Consider the following 21,441-nt stretch of genomic DNA (forward strand, 5'->3'; position numbering starts at 1 on the left):
AAGGTGACAAAGACAAGCAAAATATCAGTGTTAACAGGAATTAGACATATTACTCTGCATTGTACGGAACAGGTAAAAATACTATGTGAACGGCTACTTTCTTTGTTCATGATTGTAACAGCAACTTTCCTGTTAGCAGTACCCTGCATTAGCTTTAAGTGGTCAAATTTTCTTCTGCTTTAACAAAAATCTGAAACAACAAACTGTAGAATTTGGGTGGCATGATCATGGAACCACATTGACAAATAATAGTTTAATACAGGCAAAAAAATGAGTAGTTTAGCAAAAAGTAAAGTACCTTACGTAGCAGTGTAATTGCATCTTGAACAGACATCACACCTACTTCACTAAGATTTTCCACATAGACCCCTCTCTTGTGGTCCTCTCTTACCTAAATATTGAGGGGAAATTTGATTTTAAATTGTGCATCTATAAACCCATGTGAATTACAGCCTGCAGCAAGCCCGCACAAAGAAAAACTTACAATAAAAATTTTAGACAAATCAAATTTGCATTCTTACAAGCAGATTTGTTGATGTCGGCTCCAATAGGTCTATGACTTGTTCATTGTAGATCTCCAAAAAAGAACATTTGCAGGAATACTTCAGTCCTTCATTTATTCTCTCATCCTGCACTTGTTGTTTACAGATGCAAGATTTTTATCAACTTTTTCCTGTAACAGGAGGCTTAAAAAATTAAAATACAAAAATAAAATAAGATAGACCATGCAGATATAATCAACTTACTTGTTGAATTCTTGCAAACAAATGCTCAATAATACGAGGTGTCAACCCACGACCTTCACTTGGATTACCATCAACTCCTTCAAGGTCTCCAAGAATGGTATGTGTCTTACCACTTCCAGTCTGTTTTGCACGTGCAGAAAGATGCACTTTCCTCAGAAATTTGCAATCAATAGTGAATGGAATGATAAATTCTACAATCTTAAAAACTGTGAATTTGAGATACATTTAACCAGATTTTGAGGTACATTTAACCAAGGCAGTAACATCAACAATAAATTACACTTCAAAGATGTTTGAAGGGCTACAGGATTTGTACATATGTCATATGCATCTTTCATTCGATCATATCCCTCCTCATTTGTAGGATATAATTCATCTTCAGCTACTCACCAAGAAAAGAAACTGGGTTTGCTGAACTTTTCAAACTTTACACATCACACTGCTAAGGCTGCGTAAACTTTTATTTTTAAGCAACAGGTCCCCGTTAGTTCTCACCAAGCTTTTTGGTCAGATGGAACTTTGTTAAAATATGTTCTGAATGTATTCTCTCTTTAGTTATCTCTTTGCAATAAGATCAACATATCAGATAATTATGAGAAATGGATTAAATCTTAATGATGAAAACTGGATTGGATGTGTTTGTGTGGGCTTATGAGAAGAAGAAAATACAATAACAAATAAATAGCCCCGTATAAATCATTTGAAAGCTCAGATGAATCTTTTTCCAGACTACATTTGTATGACATTTTAAAATTGTTTACGGCTTATATATTTGAATTTCTTTGCAACATAAAATTCTTTAGCACACAATTTTTGTTTTCTGAAAAAAAAACAAATGCTGTTGAAGAGATTATAAAGGCAGCTTCAATTTCCAGTTTCAGAAAAGCCTCAGACTTAAGTCAAACATTCCAGCTATATCAGCCATACACATTACGGAGCATATTGTGTATCGTTCATAAGAGTATAAGCTAAGTATAAATGACAAAGATGACAATCTCTTCTATTGAAATAAAAATAAGATACACATTTTTACCTACTTCTTTCACATAAAGATATTGTACAGTACTTAGTTTTACATATTCGGAAAGAGACTTATTCATAAAGTTTTCATTTGTTTTGTACAAATAAACCATCATATGTAGTTGTCCCTCAGCTGCATAGAAAAATTAGTAGAAATCAACGGCCCAACAACAAAGTGACCAAAGACACTAGCCATGCATAGATTAGGAAAGGGATGAGCAACAGGATTCCAATACAGAAGCTCATGCTACGAATCTCCCTAAGTACTAGAATTTTGCAGAAGTTCTCAGGACATGCCCCTGTTGTTTGGTGAGCTACATGGATTTAACCATAGCATGGCTGAGGGATGAACTTGATCTGAAAGTGTGGGACACCTTTTGACATGGTGCAGATCTCAATTTTTTATTGGATCTTTATGTCTAGCTTATTCTGCACTTTGTTGGGCCTGTGGGTCTGTCATTGCAAAGACCACTCTAGTTATGATTCACAAGAGGGAGATTTGAATACCTTCCTTTCTCTATTAAAGCCTTGTTTAACATTCTGAAAAAACAGTAAGAGCAAGCTAGCCAATTTCTCTTAGAGAGTAGCAACTTGATGTTTTCCATGATTCTAACATATGCAATGAACTGATTGGCTGCCTTATTCAGTACCTATGATTCTTCTCCCCATTCCTCACCCTTCACTGCCTATGTATTGACTTAAAGAATAATGCATTTTTGAAGCATAGGCAACCAAACACAGTTTCCTTTTACAGCTACTTAAGTCTTCGACTCTGTATGCACTATGCAGCATATCCAAATCAAAATATTCACAAGAAAGACAACATGGACACTATCTTGTTCCCCGCTTCACTGTTTGCCTTAAACAATGCCTCTCTCATATTATTTTAGAAAATTTAAGCAATGTTAAGTAATAATTTGCATTTTATTAAGTTATTTTGGGTTGGGTTAGAATTTTGATCATTGAATATGTGATATTCATGTTTCACTTTATGATTCGTGCATTCCAAGCTTTGTCAGTGTTGAAGAGTATCAAGTTAGCCAATAAAATTGTATGCATGCAATGCTAAGGTTTGCATTTCAGTTGGATTATTTCTACTTATAAATTTGAGCAGATGCAATGTCATGAGCACTCTGTTGTGCGTGAAGATCCTAGAATTGAACAAGGTGCATAAACAAAAAATATTGACAAAAATGATAGAGAACAAAAGCCAAATCTAGATATTTCAATTCTTGACAAGTTGTATATTTTATTAAATATCACTTATAAGGGATTGCTGTTCAATTTCTGAAGGTGAAGAAGCATCCAAATTGGGGAGGATGTGACATGTCAACCATGGGATTTATTGCTTGCATAAATGTTTATTGAACAATTCTGAAGTTATGATAAACCTTGAAAGTTGATTGTGAATTTTCACAGGTTTCGATTAAACTTTTGGCAATAAATTTCTAAAGACTTTATTTGCAGTTTGGAGATGGTTTCACTAATGTATTTTTAGATACTGAATTTCCACATCTTAATTTGGGCTAGAAACAAATTAGCTTTTAACCAATTTTGTTATTAAATGTTATTAATTTTATCAAACATTTATCAAAAATTTGGTTGCAGAAGATATTCAATATCATTTGCAAACATTTAAATTGAACATCAACTCCAAGTTTGATTAGGAACTACATTGTGCACAAAAGGAAAGTTGAAACACTTTAGTATAGATAAGCGGTCATTTTCTCAATTGCAAGTACAACTCTGCTTCCAAAGGCAAAACATAATTAATATCCCGTTAATGACAATTGTAACTGTGATAATCATTTAAATAAATGTAAATGATTGACAAAGTTGCTATAGAAGATTTTAAGTTAGAACTGAAAAATAATTGTGGAAATTGATAATAGTTGAGAGAGCTTGGATGATGAAGCAAGCATGTCACCCACTATAATTTCATTTCATATTATAGGTACAATCATTTTTTTTTAAATACCTTAGCACGTCTGAAGATAGAATAAATAATAGTCTGTGATGTTAACTTTTTGCTGGCAAAAAATTAGTATTATAAACAAGTGTCCACCAAACTACCTGCCCATATGCAAACATGCAACTATTGTAGCCAGCCAAACAATTCTCGACCATAGGCGCCCCAACGACATTAAATACTTCTTCCTGAAAATCACAAAAATGATCAAGTTTTAAAAAAATCTATCTAAATTGTGCACTATGCTCTTTATATGATTAACAAATTAAACAGTTTTCTTGTCGAGTATTCATTTCATTAACAAAACGGGATAACAATTGACATGTAATGTAAAATCTATTTATTTCAATTCTCTCAACCAAAATAAGACAGAACGTCCCCTGACAATATGAATTAATGCAGTCCTGCGATCAATAGACAGAAAACCACCTCTCCTTGTATGAACATCCTATCCATTTGTTTGTTCAATTACAAATAACAAAATAGGTCTATCAAACAACAAAGCGGCCACTAGTGACACAAAGTGGTGTCATGATCATCTACCAATCTGTAAATTGATAAATCAGCATGACCCCAGAATAACATAGTTTGCTTCCAACAATTACAGAAATATGCTCTTTTTATTTATCGATTTCATCAAAGTGCTCTTTTAATTGCCAGAAACATACAATTATCAGACTAAAATATTCTAATAAAAACACGACAATTTGATTGTCCATAATAATAATTGGAAGCATATCTGATTAACTGTGCATAGACAAAAACTCATATACAATTAGAAATTGTTTGATTCGTGGGAAATTGCAACTTAAAAAACACATCAATGGACAGAATAGAAACCTAACTACAAGCAATTGGCCTTTCATTTGGCAAATCAAATGGACCCGCATTTTGACATCGTAGTAAAAAATCAAGCGCCTCTGCATTCCATCCCTTGATTTACAGATTTTAAATGAAGTGCAGCTCATCGTTTCCTTAATTAACAGAAATTAAATGCAACAATAAACCATCATTCGACCAATCAATATACACCAAATGCATCTGCAATTCAAAGTCCTTCGATTTACGTAAGTCAAATGCAACGTATTTTGTATTTTACCCGATTGCTAGAAATTAAATCCGCTTTTCAACTACCTGTTCAGTGGATTCGGAGAAACCAAGTTCGCAGATTCAAAGTGACGGACAATTAACACATCTAGATTTCACCCTCCATCGATTGAGATAAATTAAAAGCAGCTGTATTTTATCTTTAGTAAATTGATATAAATAAAATCCATTTTTATTGACCATTTGTGAATTCAGAGAAATCAAACCCGATTGCATTTCATCCTTAAGCGTTTAATAAAAATCAAAAGCATCTCATCATTTTGTCATACTAGAATATTTTAACCAAATTCAAACCTATTCCCACCTGAGTAACACTCTCGGAAGCAACGTGGTCGAAAGAGAACCTGGTCTCCGGATTCCCTAGCCATGTTAACGAGTGCGCACTTTCTTGCCTAATGCATCTGCCGTAACCGTTGGACAGAATCTCGTCGGCACTAAGCGGACGAATACGAATCATAACCTAAACAAAACCAAATGACCATTAATAACCACAACTGTCAATAAAATTGCATCCAGAATCACGAACAGAAAGTCGAAAAGAAAATAATCCACAAAAGCAATCCAAAAGAAGATCCCATTTTTCTGGAAAAAATCTATCAATTGGTCTGCTAAATTATAAGAAATGCCTGTAATTATATAGATATGCTCTTTATTTTAAACTTTTGCCCTTATATAATGGTAAATATTTGTAGAATTATATCTTGGACTGCTAAAAATGTTTGATTATAATTGAATTTTTTTAAATAAGGATGATTAATTGCAACACGAAAAAATCAATCGAGCACGTATAATGACAACAGAAAACATTTTTAAGTAATTTTTACCCTCTGACCTTCCTCACATTTGATTAAACCATAGACTGGCTCGACTACATAACAATGTGCATCTGCATATTAAAATAGTAGTCATCCGAGAAATGGCAAACGTCATAAACAGGACAAAAAGTTTATTTCAAATCGAGGATGCAAATGACTCTTCTTTTCATCAAACGTAAAATGTATCAAACAGAAAAATTTAGCATCCACAGTCACGATTCACGGATGTTAAACATCATACAAGTGTATTCGTATCTTTAGCAATATTCTCGATCACCTGACGATTGGCCATAAGCATGAAATGGTTGAAAATTGCTCGATTTTAAAATAAATTGATGACGTAAAAAAATTGACATGCACTTTCAGAAAACCCTGGAAAAGAAAAACAAGCAAAAAATCTTGGAAAAAATTCAGTAACCTTCACGTTGGCATTCGTTGTGCAATAGGGATCTTCCCGAAGTTCAAAATGTTGAGCATCTCTGCACTCGTAACGGAGGAACAGCTGACTACTCTGCCTCCTCAGACTTTGCGACCTGGGCAAAGAGGGAGGAGTGGATTTAAGGCTATAGGTGTTGCTGTTATCAGAAGAGGCATTGTCAATGCTTCCTGTACTTGAGGAATCCGTAACATCGCTCTCTGCCCTGCGATGACGATAATTATTGTGATTATTAGTATGACGACTAGACGCAGGAGTAGAGGCCGAGGAAGATTGCACAGAATTCCGTGACCCACCCGGAAGACCCATTTTAATCTGTGCAAATTTTTCAAATCTCCATGGCCATATGGATATGAGAATGACGCAGCTGGAGGAAAATTTTACGCTGTTTACAGCATAATAAACTGATAGATTTTTATGAGGATGTGTGGAATTGGTGGCGTAATGATAGGGTTTTGGATTAGTTTATTCTCACGCGTGTAGTTTAACCAACAGGGTCTGACGAATTCTCGGCTTTGTGCCGTCCTGCCGTCGAGGCATTTTGTCTAAATTGGCGTCGCTTAACAGAATTTTCAAAATTATGAGCGCGCGGAATGAAGAATAACGTTTTGCATCCGTTTGCCTTTATTTAAAAATAATCTTCCCTCCAAATTCTCCCGCTGTGTAATCATTCATTATTATAGTTTTCGAAAGTCATCTTCTGCTTTTTGTCTTTGAATCAGTGGCGTTTAGCACGCGATAAAAAGCAACTGAAACAACTTCGAAATGGGTAAGCAACGGACCCAATGGCTAATTACTATAATTTATTAATTACTTAAAAATTATAAAACAGTTCTATTTTAATTTTAATAATAATATATTAATGTCAAATCATAGTCATTTGATAGACCTGGAATTTTATGGCGTATTGGTTGTTTTTGAACCGCATATGATTGATAGGTTAATTTTTTCTAAAACTGTAAATATGGCACTCAAATTACTAATAAAGTGTCAAATTTTATTATAAGCAAGTACAATATATTACTTAATAATATAAATATATATGCATGATATATATTTTATTTGATAGTATTATATTTTTTATTTTCATAAACTTTTAGTATTATTTATAACAATTTAGAATATTAAGATACAATATAACAGAAAAACTTGCTTAATTAATTTGATACTTTGTATATAAAAAAATATACTTTTTAAAAATCCATTATAAATTTGTGACTTTTACGAATATTATAAAAAATATTATTAAAAAAATTATTATATGTTATTAAATATTAAGATTTTTAAATATATTTAAATAATTATTTAATTTAAAATATGAATTTGACAATCAACTTTTTTTCATAAAACGTATAATGAAAGGCACTAAAAAGATCAAACCGTCATAAGAAATTCATGTGACAGGTAAGGGTGACCATCAAATTCCAAGCCTGGTTTGGATAGACGCTTCCAAACAACTTTATGGTATAGATCGACTTGACAAATTGCTAGTTGAAAATTAGCAAGCTTTACATTAACCAGTGTCATAAGTGGTAGGGGAAGAGGGTCATAATCAAATGCATTATGTACATTCTAGTTATATTTGACTTTTTAATTATTGATTTTAAAGGAGTCTCAAAAATAAGAAGTGCCACATGGCCTATACTTGTTGTTATATAAATTGTCATAGAAATAAAAAACTTAGTTTCAAAATTATTTAAATCTAATAAAAATAATGTGTTTGTGATGTTTCGTGCTACCAACGCAGTGTATAAAACACAATTAGTAAATTGCATGGTGATAATGGTTGTGTATGAGCTCTGGAATGAAGTTTGTATGGGATGGGAGGCTACAAGGAAGTATGTCATACAGTGGAGGAGGGCGCAGGTCGTACTTGGTGTTGATGGACAACATGAAGGATGTACAGTGATGTGGATGGAGGGGGAAGGTCATACCGCCAAGGAAGAAGTAGTTTGGGAGAGAAAGGAAGTGGTACAGACAGATATTTGAGCCCGCGGTGACAACACTCTTGTTCGAGCACAAACACAAAGATTTTTTTGGAAGCCAAATGTGATAATAGAAACTCGAATATAGATAATTCTTTCAAGAAAATATATGCACCTAAAGATGATGCTCCGATTTGCCAAATCCGAGCGAAGTATTTCAAACAACGAAATAAGGTGAGGGTTGAATCCCACCGAAACTAAGATGGCCAGATAGGGAAGATCTTTCACTTCCAAAATGGCGATCAACAGAGAATCCCAACAGGAATTTGCAGTACAGAGAAAATAATCCAAATTGCATACCTAAAGACTACCTACAAGTCGTACTTAAATACCCGTCGAGAAACTTTTCAAGGGTGTACAAAGATAGCTGACGGCGACATAAACTATGGAAACAAAATAAAAATGGGTCCGAGATAAATTAAATCAATTGGCCCATTGACAAGGTTTAATTAAATACATTCATTTCATAACAAGGACATTACAGTCCTCCCATCCCAAAATTTGCTTGTCCTTAAGCAAATGCACATCTAGTTCTAAGAAACCTTCCATTATCAGCTCCTTCAGTTCCAAGTCAAGCACTAAGTAGATCTTCCCGCTGAAGTAAATGATGTCATCAATAACTTTGTATTTTTCATCATGTACATAGCCATCTATCAACTCACATGCAAAAGTGTTCTTGGAATACTCGACCAATAGATGGGCGCGCCAATTATCCAAGGAATATGGTGAGGTGTTGCCTATCTTGTTTTTATTTGCAGCGTTTGGGACCAAATCCTGTTTAAAAATTGCTTCCATCTTCTTGATTGCGACTTCCTTCGATCCTTTATTCGACATTCCTCTTAGCAGCACCTTCTTGCCATCCATCTCGAATGAAAAGTCCATCCTTTTGAAACTTTGGGTGTACTAGTCAAGAGTTTCCAACCATTGAATGCCCAAAATGATATTAGTATCAACCAAATCTATGATAAAGAAATCATTTGTCATGGTATAGTTTCTCATGGAATTTTGTAGCCATGGGATCACATGAGTGCAAGGTAACAAGTTTCCTCCTGCAACCTTAACCTCAAGTCCTCCATGCTCAACTGCACACAAGCCTTTAATAGTGACCAAAGATTAATTGATGAAATTGAGTGTGGTGCCACTATTAATCATGATTGAGACTCGTTTTCCATGAAGTGCGTTGTGAACCCTGAAGATACCACCTCTAGTTGATGTAGTGAGGGTAGCAATGGAACCCCCTTTTTGTATCGGGGCATTTATTCTCTCCAGTTGGGTAATGTCTTCATTGATTGTTGCAAGTATTTTTCCTTTGTCGTCATCAAATATCACTTCAATGCAATGAATCTTTCCCTTCCCAAGGCAACAATGACCAAATCCCCATGGTTCTTTGCATGTAAAATAGAGCTTTTTCCTTTAGAGTTCTTGCCAAGAATCTTCATCAATATGAGCTTTCTTCTGAACTGTCTCCTTGTCCTTGTCTTTTTGTGGGGGTGGTGTTGGTGTAGCTATGTGAGTTTTGGAGGAAGATGTGGCCATGTCACGCACCTTCTTAATAGCTCATTGAGTGCACACGAGTTGAACCCTTTGATCCAACCTCTCAAAGGCTCCCTCGGCCTATCCATGAATAACACAATTTGAGTCTTTCAGAGATGTCTATGACTAGTACTGACAACCTTTGGAACTCAGTAATGTAGTTGTCTATTGTGTCTGTTTGATTTAGTGAGCTAGATCTTTGAAGTTTAACTCAAGATCTTTCTCATCGAAACAATCAATGAGTCTCTTAGTGAACTCGACATAAGAGGTCACTTGGTCATGACCGAGAGTGACCAATCCATGATGCCACCACTCATGCGCCACTCCTAGATGAAGTGTTGCGAACTTGATTGCCTCCTCTTTGGGCATTAGATTGAGTTGGAAATAGGTATTTGCCTTTAGGACCCATGGCTATGTTGTAATGACTCCAGATCCATCAAATGGCAATAAGTTTACCTTTCTTATCTTTCTCTTGAGATCATCATTAAAATAACTATTATTTCCCTTGCCAGAATACCTCATTCTTAGATCAACATAGTCTCTATAAGATATATCACCTTCCATATTCGTGTTTCACCAATCTCCCTGAAGTTTTTCTTGCATTTCCTCAAAAGTGGGCTCTCTTCCTTTGCGTGGTGCTTCTATCCTTGGAAGGAAGATGGGTATCGAGGGTCAAGAGTGAGAGGGTTGAAAATTTGTCCTTCCCTAAACAAAATCATTCCTATGCCCATTTTGTTCTCCTGTCTTTCCCTCGGCCAATTTTTGTAGAGTTTCCTACATAAGTGGGCTCTCTTCCTTTGCGTGGTGCTTCTATCCTTGGAAGGAAGATGAGTATCGAGGGTCAAGAGTGAGAGGGTTGAAAATTTATCCTTCCCTAAACAAAATCATTCCTATGCCCATTTTGTTCTCCTGTCTTTCCCTCGGCCAATTTCTGTAGAGTTTCCTACATAAGCCTTTGTATTTTGTTGATTCGCATTTGGTTTTCATTCAACTCTCTTAAAAGATTCATGAGCTCTGTCATGGAATCTTGATGATCTAGGGTTACTTCGCCTTCTCCTTCGAGTATAAACTTGCACTTGCTTCCACAAGCAGGCAGGATCAAAAGCTCTGATACCATTGTGATGTTTGGTGCTACCAATGCAATGTATAAAACACTATTAGTAAATTGTGTGGTGATAATGGTTGTGTATGAGTATTGGAATGAAGTTCGTATGGGATGGGAGGCTACTAGGAAGTATGTTATATGGTGGAGGAGGGTGTAGGTAATGTATGGATGAGTTCGTATGGTGCAAATTGAGGACCGTATGATAACAATACAATGAAGTTGAGGTAGTGATTGGAAGTACGGTAGAAGAGACTGGGTGGTTGTACATTGTATAATAAAGAGACCATACGGGGCAAGAAAAGGGTCGCACGATGGCTTAATGAGAGTCATATGGTGGTTGGGAAGGAGTATGGTGGAGGGAAACAAGATGTATGACAAGTGCCAGATGTTTGTACAACAGGTCGTACTTGGTGTTGATGGATGATAAAAAGGATGTACGACAATGTGGATGGAGGGGGAAGGTTGTATGACCAAGGAAGAAGCAATTTGGGAGAGAAAGGAAGTGGTACAGACAGATTTTGAGCCCGCAATGACAACACTCTTGTTCAAACACAAACACAAAGATTTTTATGGAAGCCAAATGCGATAACAGAGACTCGAATACATATAATTTCTTCAAGAATATATATGTACCGAAAAATGATGCTCTGATTTTCCAGATCCGAGCGAAGTATTTTAGATGACAGAATAGGCTGAGGGTTGAATCCCACTGAAACTGAGATGGCCAAATAGGGAAGATCTTTCACTTCCAAAATGGAAAAACAAAGAATCCCAATAGGAATTTGCAGTACAGAGAAAATAATCCAAAATGCATACCTAAAGACTACCTACAAGCTGTGCTTAAATATCCATCGGGAAACTTTCTGAGGGTGTACAAAGATAGTTGATGGCAACACAAACTATGGAAACAAAATAAAAATGGGTCCGAGATATATTTAATCAATCGACCCATTAACAAGGTTTAATTAAATACGTTTATTTTATAATGGGGACATTACACTATTATATAAGAGTAAAGTTATCAATATTAATTGAAATGGTCAAGCTCATTGTTATGAAACCCTAACAATTTCTTTAACATGATTTAATTATTATTTGAAACTTATATAAAAATGTGTTCCAAAAAAATAAAATATTAAGTTATATGTAATACACAGTACAATCCAAAAATAATGCGAAGATGCGGAAATAAGTAAGCAAAAGAGCAGGCTGATGGCCTACCAAAAATTGGCAACACCAGCAACTAGTTAACTGCTTGAACCCTTGTACTTGTTCGGCTCCTCAAGGAGATGGTGATTCCTCTCAGATTCTAGTGGATAAATTTGCAAATGTATAGGCAACAATCTCCACGCATAACTCTTTCTCTACTTTGGATTTTGATCATCCTACTTAAACGAAAGGGGCTAGGTTTCCAACTATTGCCATGGCTAAATGACATGCTAACTAGCCTTTGAATCACCACCCCTCCAAAGGGCACAAAATTGGTAATTTAGCAACTCCTTAATAGAGAAACCCCCCAGATCCAAGGTGAGGATTAGCAAGAAACATGAAACTATGGGTGATTTCCACCCACATCCCTTCAATGGCAACTGGGCTAATTCCATCCTGCTTGGTTGTGGGGAAAACATTCTTTCTTCCACTAATACTCATCGTCGTCAGGAATTCAGAGCCCCTAGGGTTCCAAATCTGAATAAAAGCCACATCAAAAACTCTCACAATGGTTAGACACATGTTTACTCTAAATAGACCTCCAAACCCTGATTATTAGCAACCCCCATTTGGATGGGATGTGGGATCTCTACAATTCTCGTGGCATCTTTGAAAAATAGAGTGGAAATGGCTCCCTTTTGACTCATTTTTTTGTTCAAATGATCTCAGTTCTGGAAGACCAAATAAGTATTACCAACCTTCCCAATATCATTGTCTTTATTAAAGGCAAAAATCTTGATATAAAAAATAATCTTCTTCATGGAAATACATTCTCTTTAGAAGGTCAATTTGTTTAGATCTTTGAATTAGAACCTAATTTTAATCCTCAAACCCTAAATTCTCAAATCAATCCAAAATGAGTTTCCTTTAGAAACTTCCCTATCGAGCTTGTTGATGAAAGCATTCTCTGTCAGATTGGAGATTCCCTTGGGGAATTTGAAGATTTGATGGAAAATTATGTGCCATCCACAAAGATCAAAATATTATTTGATCTCAGGGTTGGTGAAACATCTTTGAAACCCATGAGAATTATTACAAACCACTCTATATATTACCTATGTCTTGAAACTTTCTTAGGTACTTGTAAAGGATGTTTTTGATGGCTTTCATCTGAGGAAAACCCTAAGGGGACATGTCAAAAAATTAATTTATCTAGCAAGTGTTGGAAAAAAATTAGTCACCCAAGCCCTATGGAGAAACCCCTTACTAACCCTCCTTCCCACCATGGTTCCCAATCTACACACTCTGCCACTAAGGTTCCCTTGAATGAACTTGTGGATCCTAATAAGATTAGGATCACCCCAGAAGATATTTCTCCTCAACTATCATGGAACATTGCCTTTAATCCTAATGTGGGAGGCTTTATTATCTTGGATAACCCATCCTCCTATGTGAAAGATATGATAGCATGCCCTACATAGGTTTTTTCCTGAGAACATGGGTCCTGGGGAAAATATTGAGAAAAGGAATATTGCCCCTCTAATAGGAAAAATAGTATGAACTTAAAGGTGGTCCACCCCCTTTCCTAATTATGAGGGGGGATAATGTGTCTGATCTTGCCCTGGACAACACTCCTATTCCTCTCAATCCCTGATTAAGGCATGGAATCATATCTTCTCCAGTAACAAGGAAGGAGGATGTTTTATCCTTATAGTATTGGATCCTACATCTCTAGGATGAGTGAAGAGGAAAAAGAAGCCTTTTTGTGCCTAGCTTAATGACCAACTCATCAATATATGTATAAAGGAAGTAGTTTTGGAAGGTCTTGAAAGTGAGAAAGAGAAAGTTATCAATAAACTTATGGAACTGGGGGGAAGGCTATACCCATGAAAATCTTCATAATGATTTAATTAATATGGAAAATGGGGATAACCTTCTAGATCTAGAACAATTTCTAGAACCAAGAGTCTCCCAAGATTTGAGAAGGCTTAAAAAAGAAGAAGGAGAAAATATTTGAATGAACTCAGGTCACATGATGTAGAGGCCTATGGTTGAACTAAACTTACTACATTGTTTGATCCAGTGAAGGGGAAGTACCTTCCTATAGGAAAACGAAGATCATTACATGGAATTTTAGGGGCTTAAATGCCCCTAACAAGCAGCACTTATTAAAGTGTTTCCTTACCCAATATAAACATGATATTATTATGATACAAGAAACAAAAGTGAATAAAGATGAGCTTATTCTACTTGGGAGAAAACTTGGGTACAAGAAAATCTTTAGGAGCCCTGCCACAGGGGCCTCTTGAGGATTGGCTTTAATATGGAACCCTTGGTCAACTGATATCACACCTTTGAGAAGGGAAAAGTATTGGTTTTTAGCCCATGTAAGATTTCATGGCCTTTTGTTTACTCTCTTCAATGTGTATTGACCAACCCTAACCGGTGATAAAAGATCCCTATGGCTAGATCTTGACCTCTCTCTACAATCCTCATCTCCTCCATGTATTTTGGGAGGACATTTCAATGCTATCACATCTCCCTTAACAAAAAGTGGGGCCTTTCAAAATTATTCCAAGCATCACTTGACTTTAATAATTGGATGCATAGATCTGTGCTACTAGAAATTAAATCCAAAGACAATTCCTTCACCTAGAATAATAAAAGACAAGGTTTTAGTCAAATAACAGAGAGACCCGATAGATTTATGATCTCAAGCAACCTACCGAAAGAGGCTTATGTTGTGATATTGGAAACCCTACTCTTCTCAGATTCTGACCATTACCCGGTCCTATCAATAGATACAAAAGAAATACCTGCTAGAAACCCATTAAAATTTGAATTAATGTGGTTCAAGGATGGTTCCTTGATTCCAATCTTGGAGCATTGGTTGGTTAATACCAATGTGGAAGGGTCAAGACTATATAAGGTTGTCCAGAAGCTAAAAATAATAAAACAGAACCTTGTCCATTGGAACCAAACTCACATTGGAAATAATTTTTACTTAAAAGGGGATATTGAAGTAGACCTAACTTGTATTAATATAGAAGTTATGAAAAGAGGCATGGATGAGGAATTATTTATTAAGGAAATAAAAAACTAAGACTAAAATTGGAAGATATTTTGGACAAAGAAGTACACTGTAAACAAAATTCATGTGAAACATGGCTAAGTGAGGGTGACAGAAACACCAAATTCTTCCATACCAACACCAAACAAAGAAGAGTTGTTAATAGAATATTTAAAATAAACAATAAACACGAGAACATGATGGAACAACTTATTGATATTGCTAAGGAGGCAATCTCCTTCTTTGAAGATATGTTAAACAATTTTGAGGGTTCCCCCTTAAATTCCTAACATGCTATGCTTAGTAATATTCCACAAAAAAATCCAAAGAACAAAATTCATTATTACTACAAAAAATCTCAAAGCATGAGGTAACAACAAATCTTTTTCAAATGGCCCCTGACAAATCGACATGGTCAAATGGCTTCCTTGGATGTTTCTTTCAAAAATGTTGGCACTTCATGTGTGATGAAATAACTAGTGCCCTAGAAAGTGTTGAAAATTTAAGTGGACTCCTCAAAGAGGTCAATCATACCTTCCTTGCTTTAATTATAAAAGTGGATTTTGTAGCTAGCTCCAAGGATTTTTGGTCTTTTGCCTTATGCAACATCTTGTAAAAGTTATTGTCTAAAACTCTAGCCAATTGCTTGACTAACCTCCTCTCATTGCTTATATGCGAGGAACAAATGGGCTTTGTCCAAGTAGATCTATCTATGATGGAATTATTATTGCACAAGAAGCAATCCATTCTTTTGGCTTTAACATAACCCTTGGCAGATATATTCAGGCCTTTGGGCTTTCTAAGCGATTGATAAATCTGCTTTATGAATGTATCTCAACTCCCAAATTTCCAGTCTTGGTCAATAGTCCCCCTAAGGGTTTATTCTCCTCATCTAGGATATTAAGACAAGGGGATCCCATATCCCCTTCTCTCTTCATTTTTGTCATAGGCTTTGGGACAAGCCTTAAGAAACTTCAAACACAATCATTCCCTTAAAGGAATTCAGATCTCATAGGAAGAAGAGGCAACCACCCACCAAAAATTTGTAGATGATACCATGTTATACGAGGAAGCGAGTTGTAAAGAATTAGAGGCCGTAAATGGTGTCCTTAGCTCCTATAAGAATGCCTCGGGCCAAGATCTTAACTTATCCAAATTTGAGATCTCCATTTTCAATACTTCTGCTACCCAGGAACAAAATATTAGTAAAATCCTAAATATTAAGAAAGGCTCCTTGCCTTGTAAGTATCTGGGTGTTTTCCTAGAATTAAGTTAGAAAAAGGCATCTAGTGGGAAGCCCTTCTAATTAAGGTTAGATCTAGGATTCAATCATGGAATGGGAAGTGTTTTTCCCTCACTGATATAATTGCTATGCTAAAGTTTGTTCTATCTGGTATACCAATTTAGCAGTTATCAATGCCAGAGCTATGAACAAAAACAAGAGATGACCTTAATAAACTTTTTAAAAATGACTTATGGTAGGGGTCAAAAGATAAAAAGAAACTTGACCTCCTTGCATGGGAAAAAATATGTCGACCAAAGCAAGAAGGGGGCTTTGGAACTAAGAATCTAAAGGACCAAGCTATGGATTTAGGAGCTAAGTTGATTTGGAAAATGATTTAGTATCCACACCTTAAATGGGCTAGAACACTTTTCAGCAAATATATACTCCCCAATGATACCTTAAGCATTCTCAGAACTAAGAATCTCCCAAGGGGATCTAACCTGTGGAGCTTCATGATTACCTGTAGGCCAATTATCTTTAATAAAGTCATTTGGAAAATTAGGAAAGGAAATCAAATAAGTGTCTAGACAAACTCTTGGGGCGGCTACAGGCTATTCTTAGCAAGCTCATCACCATTTACTCTTCCAAAACTATTCTAGAAGATAGAATTGGGCATTTCTTAATCAATTATGTAGAGAAGGACATGGAATCCTCATTTGGATGGAAGTGGAAAGTATTCTCCACCTTCCATATTCCCCTAGAGGAAGAAGTAATTTTATCGAATATCTTAAATAGACAAAATATTACCTTTACAAGATTAGCAGAGTGAGTATAATACCAAGGATGGATATAATTATCTAAGCAACCTAAAACATCAACCTGAGGTGGAATTGTAATACTCATTATGCTTGAATCCCCTATGTCTACCAAAAGTTGGGGCCTTCTCATGGCTGGCCCTTCAAAAGTGAATTCTTACATAATCAAAAGAATTGGCTTTTAGGGACCCCCAAACTGCCCTCTATGTTATGTCATTGAGGAAGATATGGATCACATCCTTCTCAATTGCTCCTATTCTTACTAAAGTTTGGTATTAGTTGTGTAATAAATTGTACCTTATGATAGCTCTCCCTAACACAACTCTGTCTCTCATGCTTTCTTGGCCAAAATTTCATTCCGACAAATCTACTATGGTTTGTGTGTTAGGATTAACCTTGGACAAAAATAATAGTTACATGCAAATATAATTAATACCAAAAAATAGTAGATTGCATAAAAGAGAACACAAGACACCAAGATTTAACATGGTTCACCCAATTCTTGGCCTACATCCACCAACAACAAGTCCAATATTATTATTATCTAGTGATTACAATCTGCAATCCCTTATAGCTCAATATCGCTATAAGAAGCTACAATATCACCATTACATTATGAAATCCCTAACCCTAAGCCTTTCTATACAAGCTTTTGTTGCTTGCAAAATTAGCGCTAGAATAATAGAAAAATAGTAGCTAACGCCTTTTACAATTCAAGGCATTTTTGGCTTCATGGGCATTGCCCTCGAAAACCCCCATAGCGGTATTGCCCCTCAACCCTACCCTATACTGCCACAAGGAGCACACTTGGGGCATTGCCCCAAACCCCCGTAGAGATAATATGGGGATAAAACCATGTCGAATAAACCTCTGAGTCTGATTAGGCTCCATATCAGGAAAGGAATAGAAGAATATTTAAGGAGTCCAGTGTGTGTTGGGGACAACTAACCCTAAAAATTGAAACCCTTATCATAGAAGCCCTTAACAATAAACTATAATATTCTACTAGTTCATTAAAAGCCACATCAATCTAGGATGAAAAAATAAGAAACAAATGGCTAGGCCTCAAACATCCATCTTTCTATGGTAAAGTAAGTAGGGAAGGCAAATTAAAAATAACACTTTGCAGATGGACCCCTCCAGTTGAAATTTGGGTTAAATTGAATTTTGATGGAGCATCAAGGGTAAACCTAAGAATTGTTGGGATAGGACATTGTATACACAATCATGAGGGAAAGCTTCTAGCCCGATGTTTGAAACCTTTAGGCAAAGCTTCTAGCAATGAAACAAAATTTAAAGCCATCATCGAGGGGTTATGGTTATGCACTAAACTAAATCTTAACCAAGTTGAAATAGAAGGGGACTCAGTTATTATGGTCAATGCATTTAGGAAGCAATCGATGCCTAACTGGAGATTAAATTCCCTCTTAACTAAGGCTTTAGACCTGGCTAAAAATATCCAAAACTTTATTATCAACCATATATATCGAGAGGCCAATGGTCTAGTTGATAAAATTTCTAATGAGGGAGCTGACAGAAGGGAGAAAACTATATTTTATCCTCACTCCTTCCCACCTTAAGCTTTGGTCCTTTCCTCTATTTATCTATTTTAATTAAAATTAAAATTTCTTTATAGGTAGGAGGTTGGCTCTTTCTCCTAGGCCTCCCATTTTCCTTCTTCTTACATTCTTTTCTTTTCTTTTCGATGGCTTACATTTACTCTTCCTTGTCACATCTCTCACCTAGAATTATGTCCTACATTATGCACCATCTTTATTAAGCCTTGGAAGTGGTAGTACTTTTGGCTAATTTCCCTAGTGAACAAATCAAGAGCCTTTATGGAATTTATGTGGACACGATGGAAAACATTCTTATACTTATTTACTTTAGTGGGTTGCTTTCATGACCTCACTTCTCTCCATCAATACTCTAATTAGGCTATCTTGTCCCTCTCAGCTCGTGGCTTTTGACAGGCTTATCAAAATAGAGAGAATCATGCATATTGTTAAAATTAAGAATATGGCCATCTAGTGAGTTGTCCTACAATGCATGGGGACCTAATACATAAATAACCCAAATAGGTTTTGGTCCAACTCGAACAGTATCTCTATGTTTATTGTTGTTTCTCATCACTTCTATGCTAACCATGACCTTATTGCCAATCTATGTAGGGAGTTGTTTGAGGATGTTCTACTTGGTAATCTAGACATTGTTCTCCAATATATCATGGATTACCTCACTATTCCATTAGCAGAAAACTATGATATGTTGTATGTCAGAGGGGAACCGGCCACAACTTATCCAATCACATTCGCGAAGAACCCGACTGGTTTCTAGGCTAAAAGTGACACCTCCAAAACAAACTTGTGTTTCCTCATTCACTTTTGCTCTATCTTAGAGTCCTTAGAAGAAAATTGTCTGGAGTGTTATTTTGGTGATGAAGATATTCCGCGAGATAGATCCCTTAGATCCATTATTGATATCTTTGGGAAGCCTTTAGAGTGGACTAATGCCCTTCTTTTATTGTGATTATCTCAACCTTTGGATCTTGCTAGAGCTCAAGACTAATACTCTCAATTTACTTTTGCTTTTAAAAAACCTTATAATTTTTAACTCTAATTATATCTTAACATGATCATTTATCCTTTTGTTTTGAGCTGAAATTTTCTCACTGTGCCTGGTATGTGTAATTTACTGAAGTCTTTGATGAATTATTAACATTAGCAATACTCTCTCACAAGAAATATTTTTCATAATGTAGTTTGTTTGCTATAATCGATTATCAAAGTGACCGTATTTTATTAAGTGGGTTCTTTAAATTTGCTAAAATGGAATTGAATCTTGAGTTTGTTCTTAATTTAGTTAGTATTATTGCCTCTTTTCTAACTCTTTACAAGGTTTATCTGCTAGTGGAAGATTGTTTGTATATTCATAATGTAAATTCACTGAAGCAATACTGTGACTTGAGGACTACTCTCTTTAACCTTCAAGGTTGTAATCTATAATTTATTTTTCTCATTTTCTTTGGTATGGTACTCAATACTTTGGTTAGCATAAGATACTTTATCATTTGATAGGCCTTTATTAATGACTTGTCTTCCCTATTTGCCTATTGAATGGTGGGCAAGGTGAATTAAATTTGGCATTTTGTAGCTTTTAAGGAAGGAGGGACCTTCTTTTATTATAGAGAGGTTATTTTCATCTAGTTTACCTCTAGAATCTTAAAATCCTAGTTTTTTGAGCTACTATGTTATTTGTCTTTAAATCTTAAGCCAAGGTTGTTCTTTCATGTTAGAACATTAACTAACAAATCACCCTATAGCTTTCTTGGGCATAGATTTTCCATGATGATGTCTTATGAAATTGATGAAGATGTTCATAATTTTGATCTCTATCCCAACTATATGGAAATGTTCTATGTTTGGTTGTTTGGTGCTTTAGCAGGTGGATTTGTAGATAGATAGAGGTTTACAAGCTCCTTTTTTTTTCAACTGTTAAGGGTGCTACCTCACCGATCTCTCGTGTATTAATCACATAAGTAATCATTATTTGTAATCATTCAATTATGGAACCGCTCATTTATGTAAGCACATATTATACATATTGTAATAGGGGGCATGCCCCCTAATATTTCTTGTAAAAGAGGGGATGCCCTCTTCAAGACCTAACTCGAGCAATTGTACGTATATAAGACTTCGGTCCCAAGCTACATCAGGGGTTTTCTTTACCTTGTTCTTTTTTGCTCGATGCCTTCACTTGAATGAGGTTTTGGTAAATATTTTGGATATTAATAAAATGGGCACTTGCCTCTTATCGATAAAATAAAAATAAAAATACATTTTAGAAAAAACTATATATTATCAATTTATAAATGTTTATGTAAGTTTATGCCTTGACCCTTTTGTTACATTTATTAGTATAAATTCTACAATATAAATTGAATAATGATCTCGTGAGATGTATCCTAACTCATCACAATAAAAATTAATCAAACCATAAAAAATGAAGCATTATTTTAAAACAAATATTTAAGTTTAAAAAATCATTATGTTTAGCACAACTTGATAGAGAAGAGTATGTTGGAAACCTATTTGGAACATATTGATAGAGGCAAATATTCACTTCAGGTGAATTCTAATAATTAAATAGAAATCCTCAAGTTGACATCCCTTTTTACTCTGCTAAGTGAAACTAAATCTATAATTTTAAACTTTATATAGCTAGAACGTGATTTTTAAAAATATATAATAAATAAACATTAATGTTGAAAAAAATTGCAATGAAAAGCACAAAACTATTTTATTGATAAATAGTTATCTTTGGAATAATGATGAACATTACATCATGTTTCTCTCTAGAATTGTTATTTCCTCAAAAAACTACAATTAAACACCTTGCAACAATTTTTTTAAAAAAATTACTATCTAAGATTTTTTTTTAAAGATCAAATGATTAGTTTTAAATAT

The 21,441-nt window shown here is 35.2% G+C and overlaps 1 protein-coding gene across 4 annotated transcripts in view; it reads right to left on the bottom strand.

The window, feature by feature from the left end:
* LOC149569448 (kinesin-like protein KIN-12G) overlaps positions 1 to 6,671 on the bottom strand; it is a 103,481-nt gene extending 96,810 nt beyond the window's left edge. For 2 of the 4 annotated variants that reach the window (XM_089822152.1, XM_089822150.1), the window contains exons 1-7: positions 6,076 to 6,670; positions 5,147 to 5,302; positions 3,840 to 3,923; positions 747 to 866; positions 522 to 629; positions 299 to 391; positions 54 to 143 (exon numbers count right to left, since the gene is read on the bottom strand). In XM_089822152.1, the coding sequence (XP_089678278.1) occupies positions 54 to 143; positions 299 to 391; positions 522 to 629; positions 747 to 866; positions 3,840 to 3,923; positions 5,147 to 5,302; positions 6,076 to 6,402 (978 nt within the window). In that variant the 5' untranslated portion in view covers positions 6,403 to 6,670. Of the gene's footprint in view, positions 1 to 53; positions 144 to 298; positions 392 to 521; positions 630 to 746; positions 867 to 3,839; positions 3,924 to 5,146; positions 5,303 to 6,075 lie in introns of all 4 variants that reach the window. The other 2 variants (XR_016362746.1, XM_089822149.1) reach the window with 2 other exon arrangements.
* Positions 6,672 to 21,441: the final 14,770 nt, after the last annotated feature.

This window comes from Cupressus sempervirens, chromosome 3 (genome assembly GCF_028749045.1).
Source record: "Cupressus sempervirens isolate cs-2001-9-10 chromosome 3, ASM2874904v1, whole genome shotgun sequence".
Classification (NCBI taxonomy): Eukaryota; Viridiplantae; Streptophyta; class Pinopsida; order Cupressales; family Cupressaceae; genus Cupressus; species Cupressus sempervirens.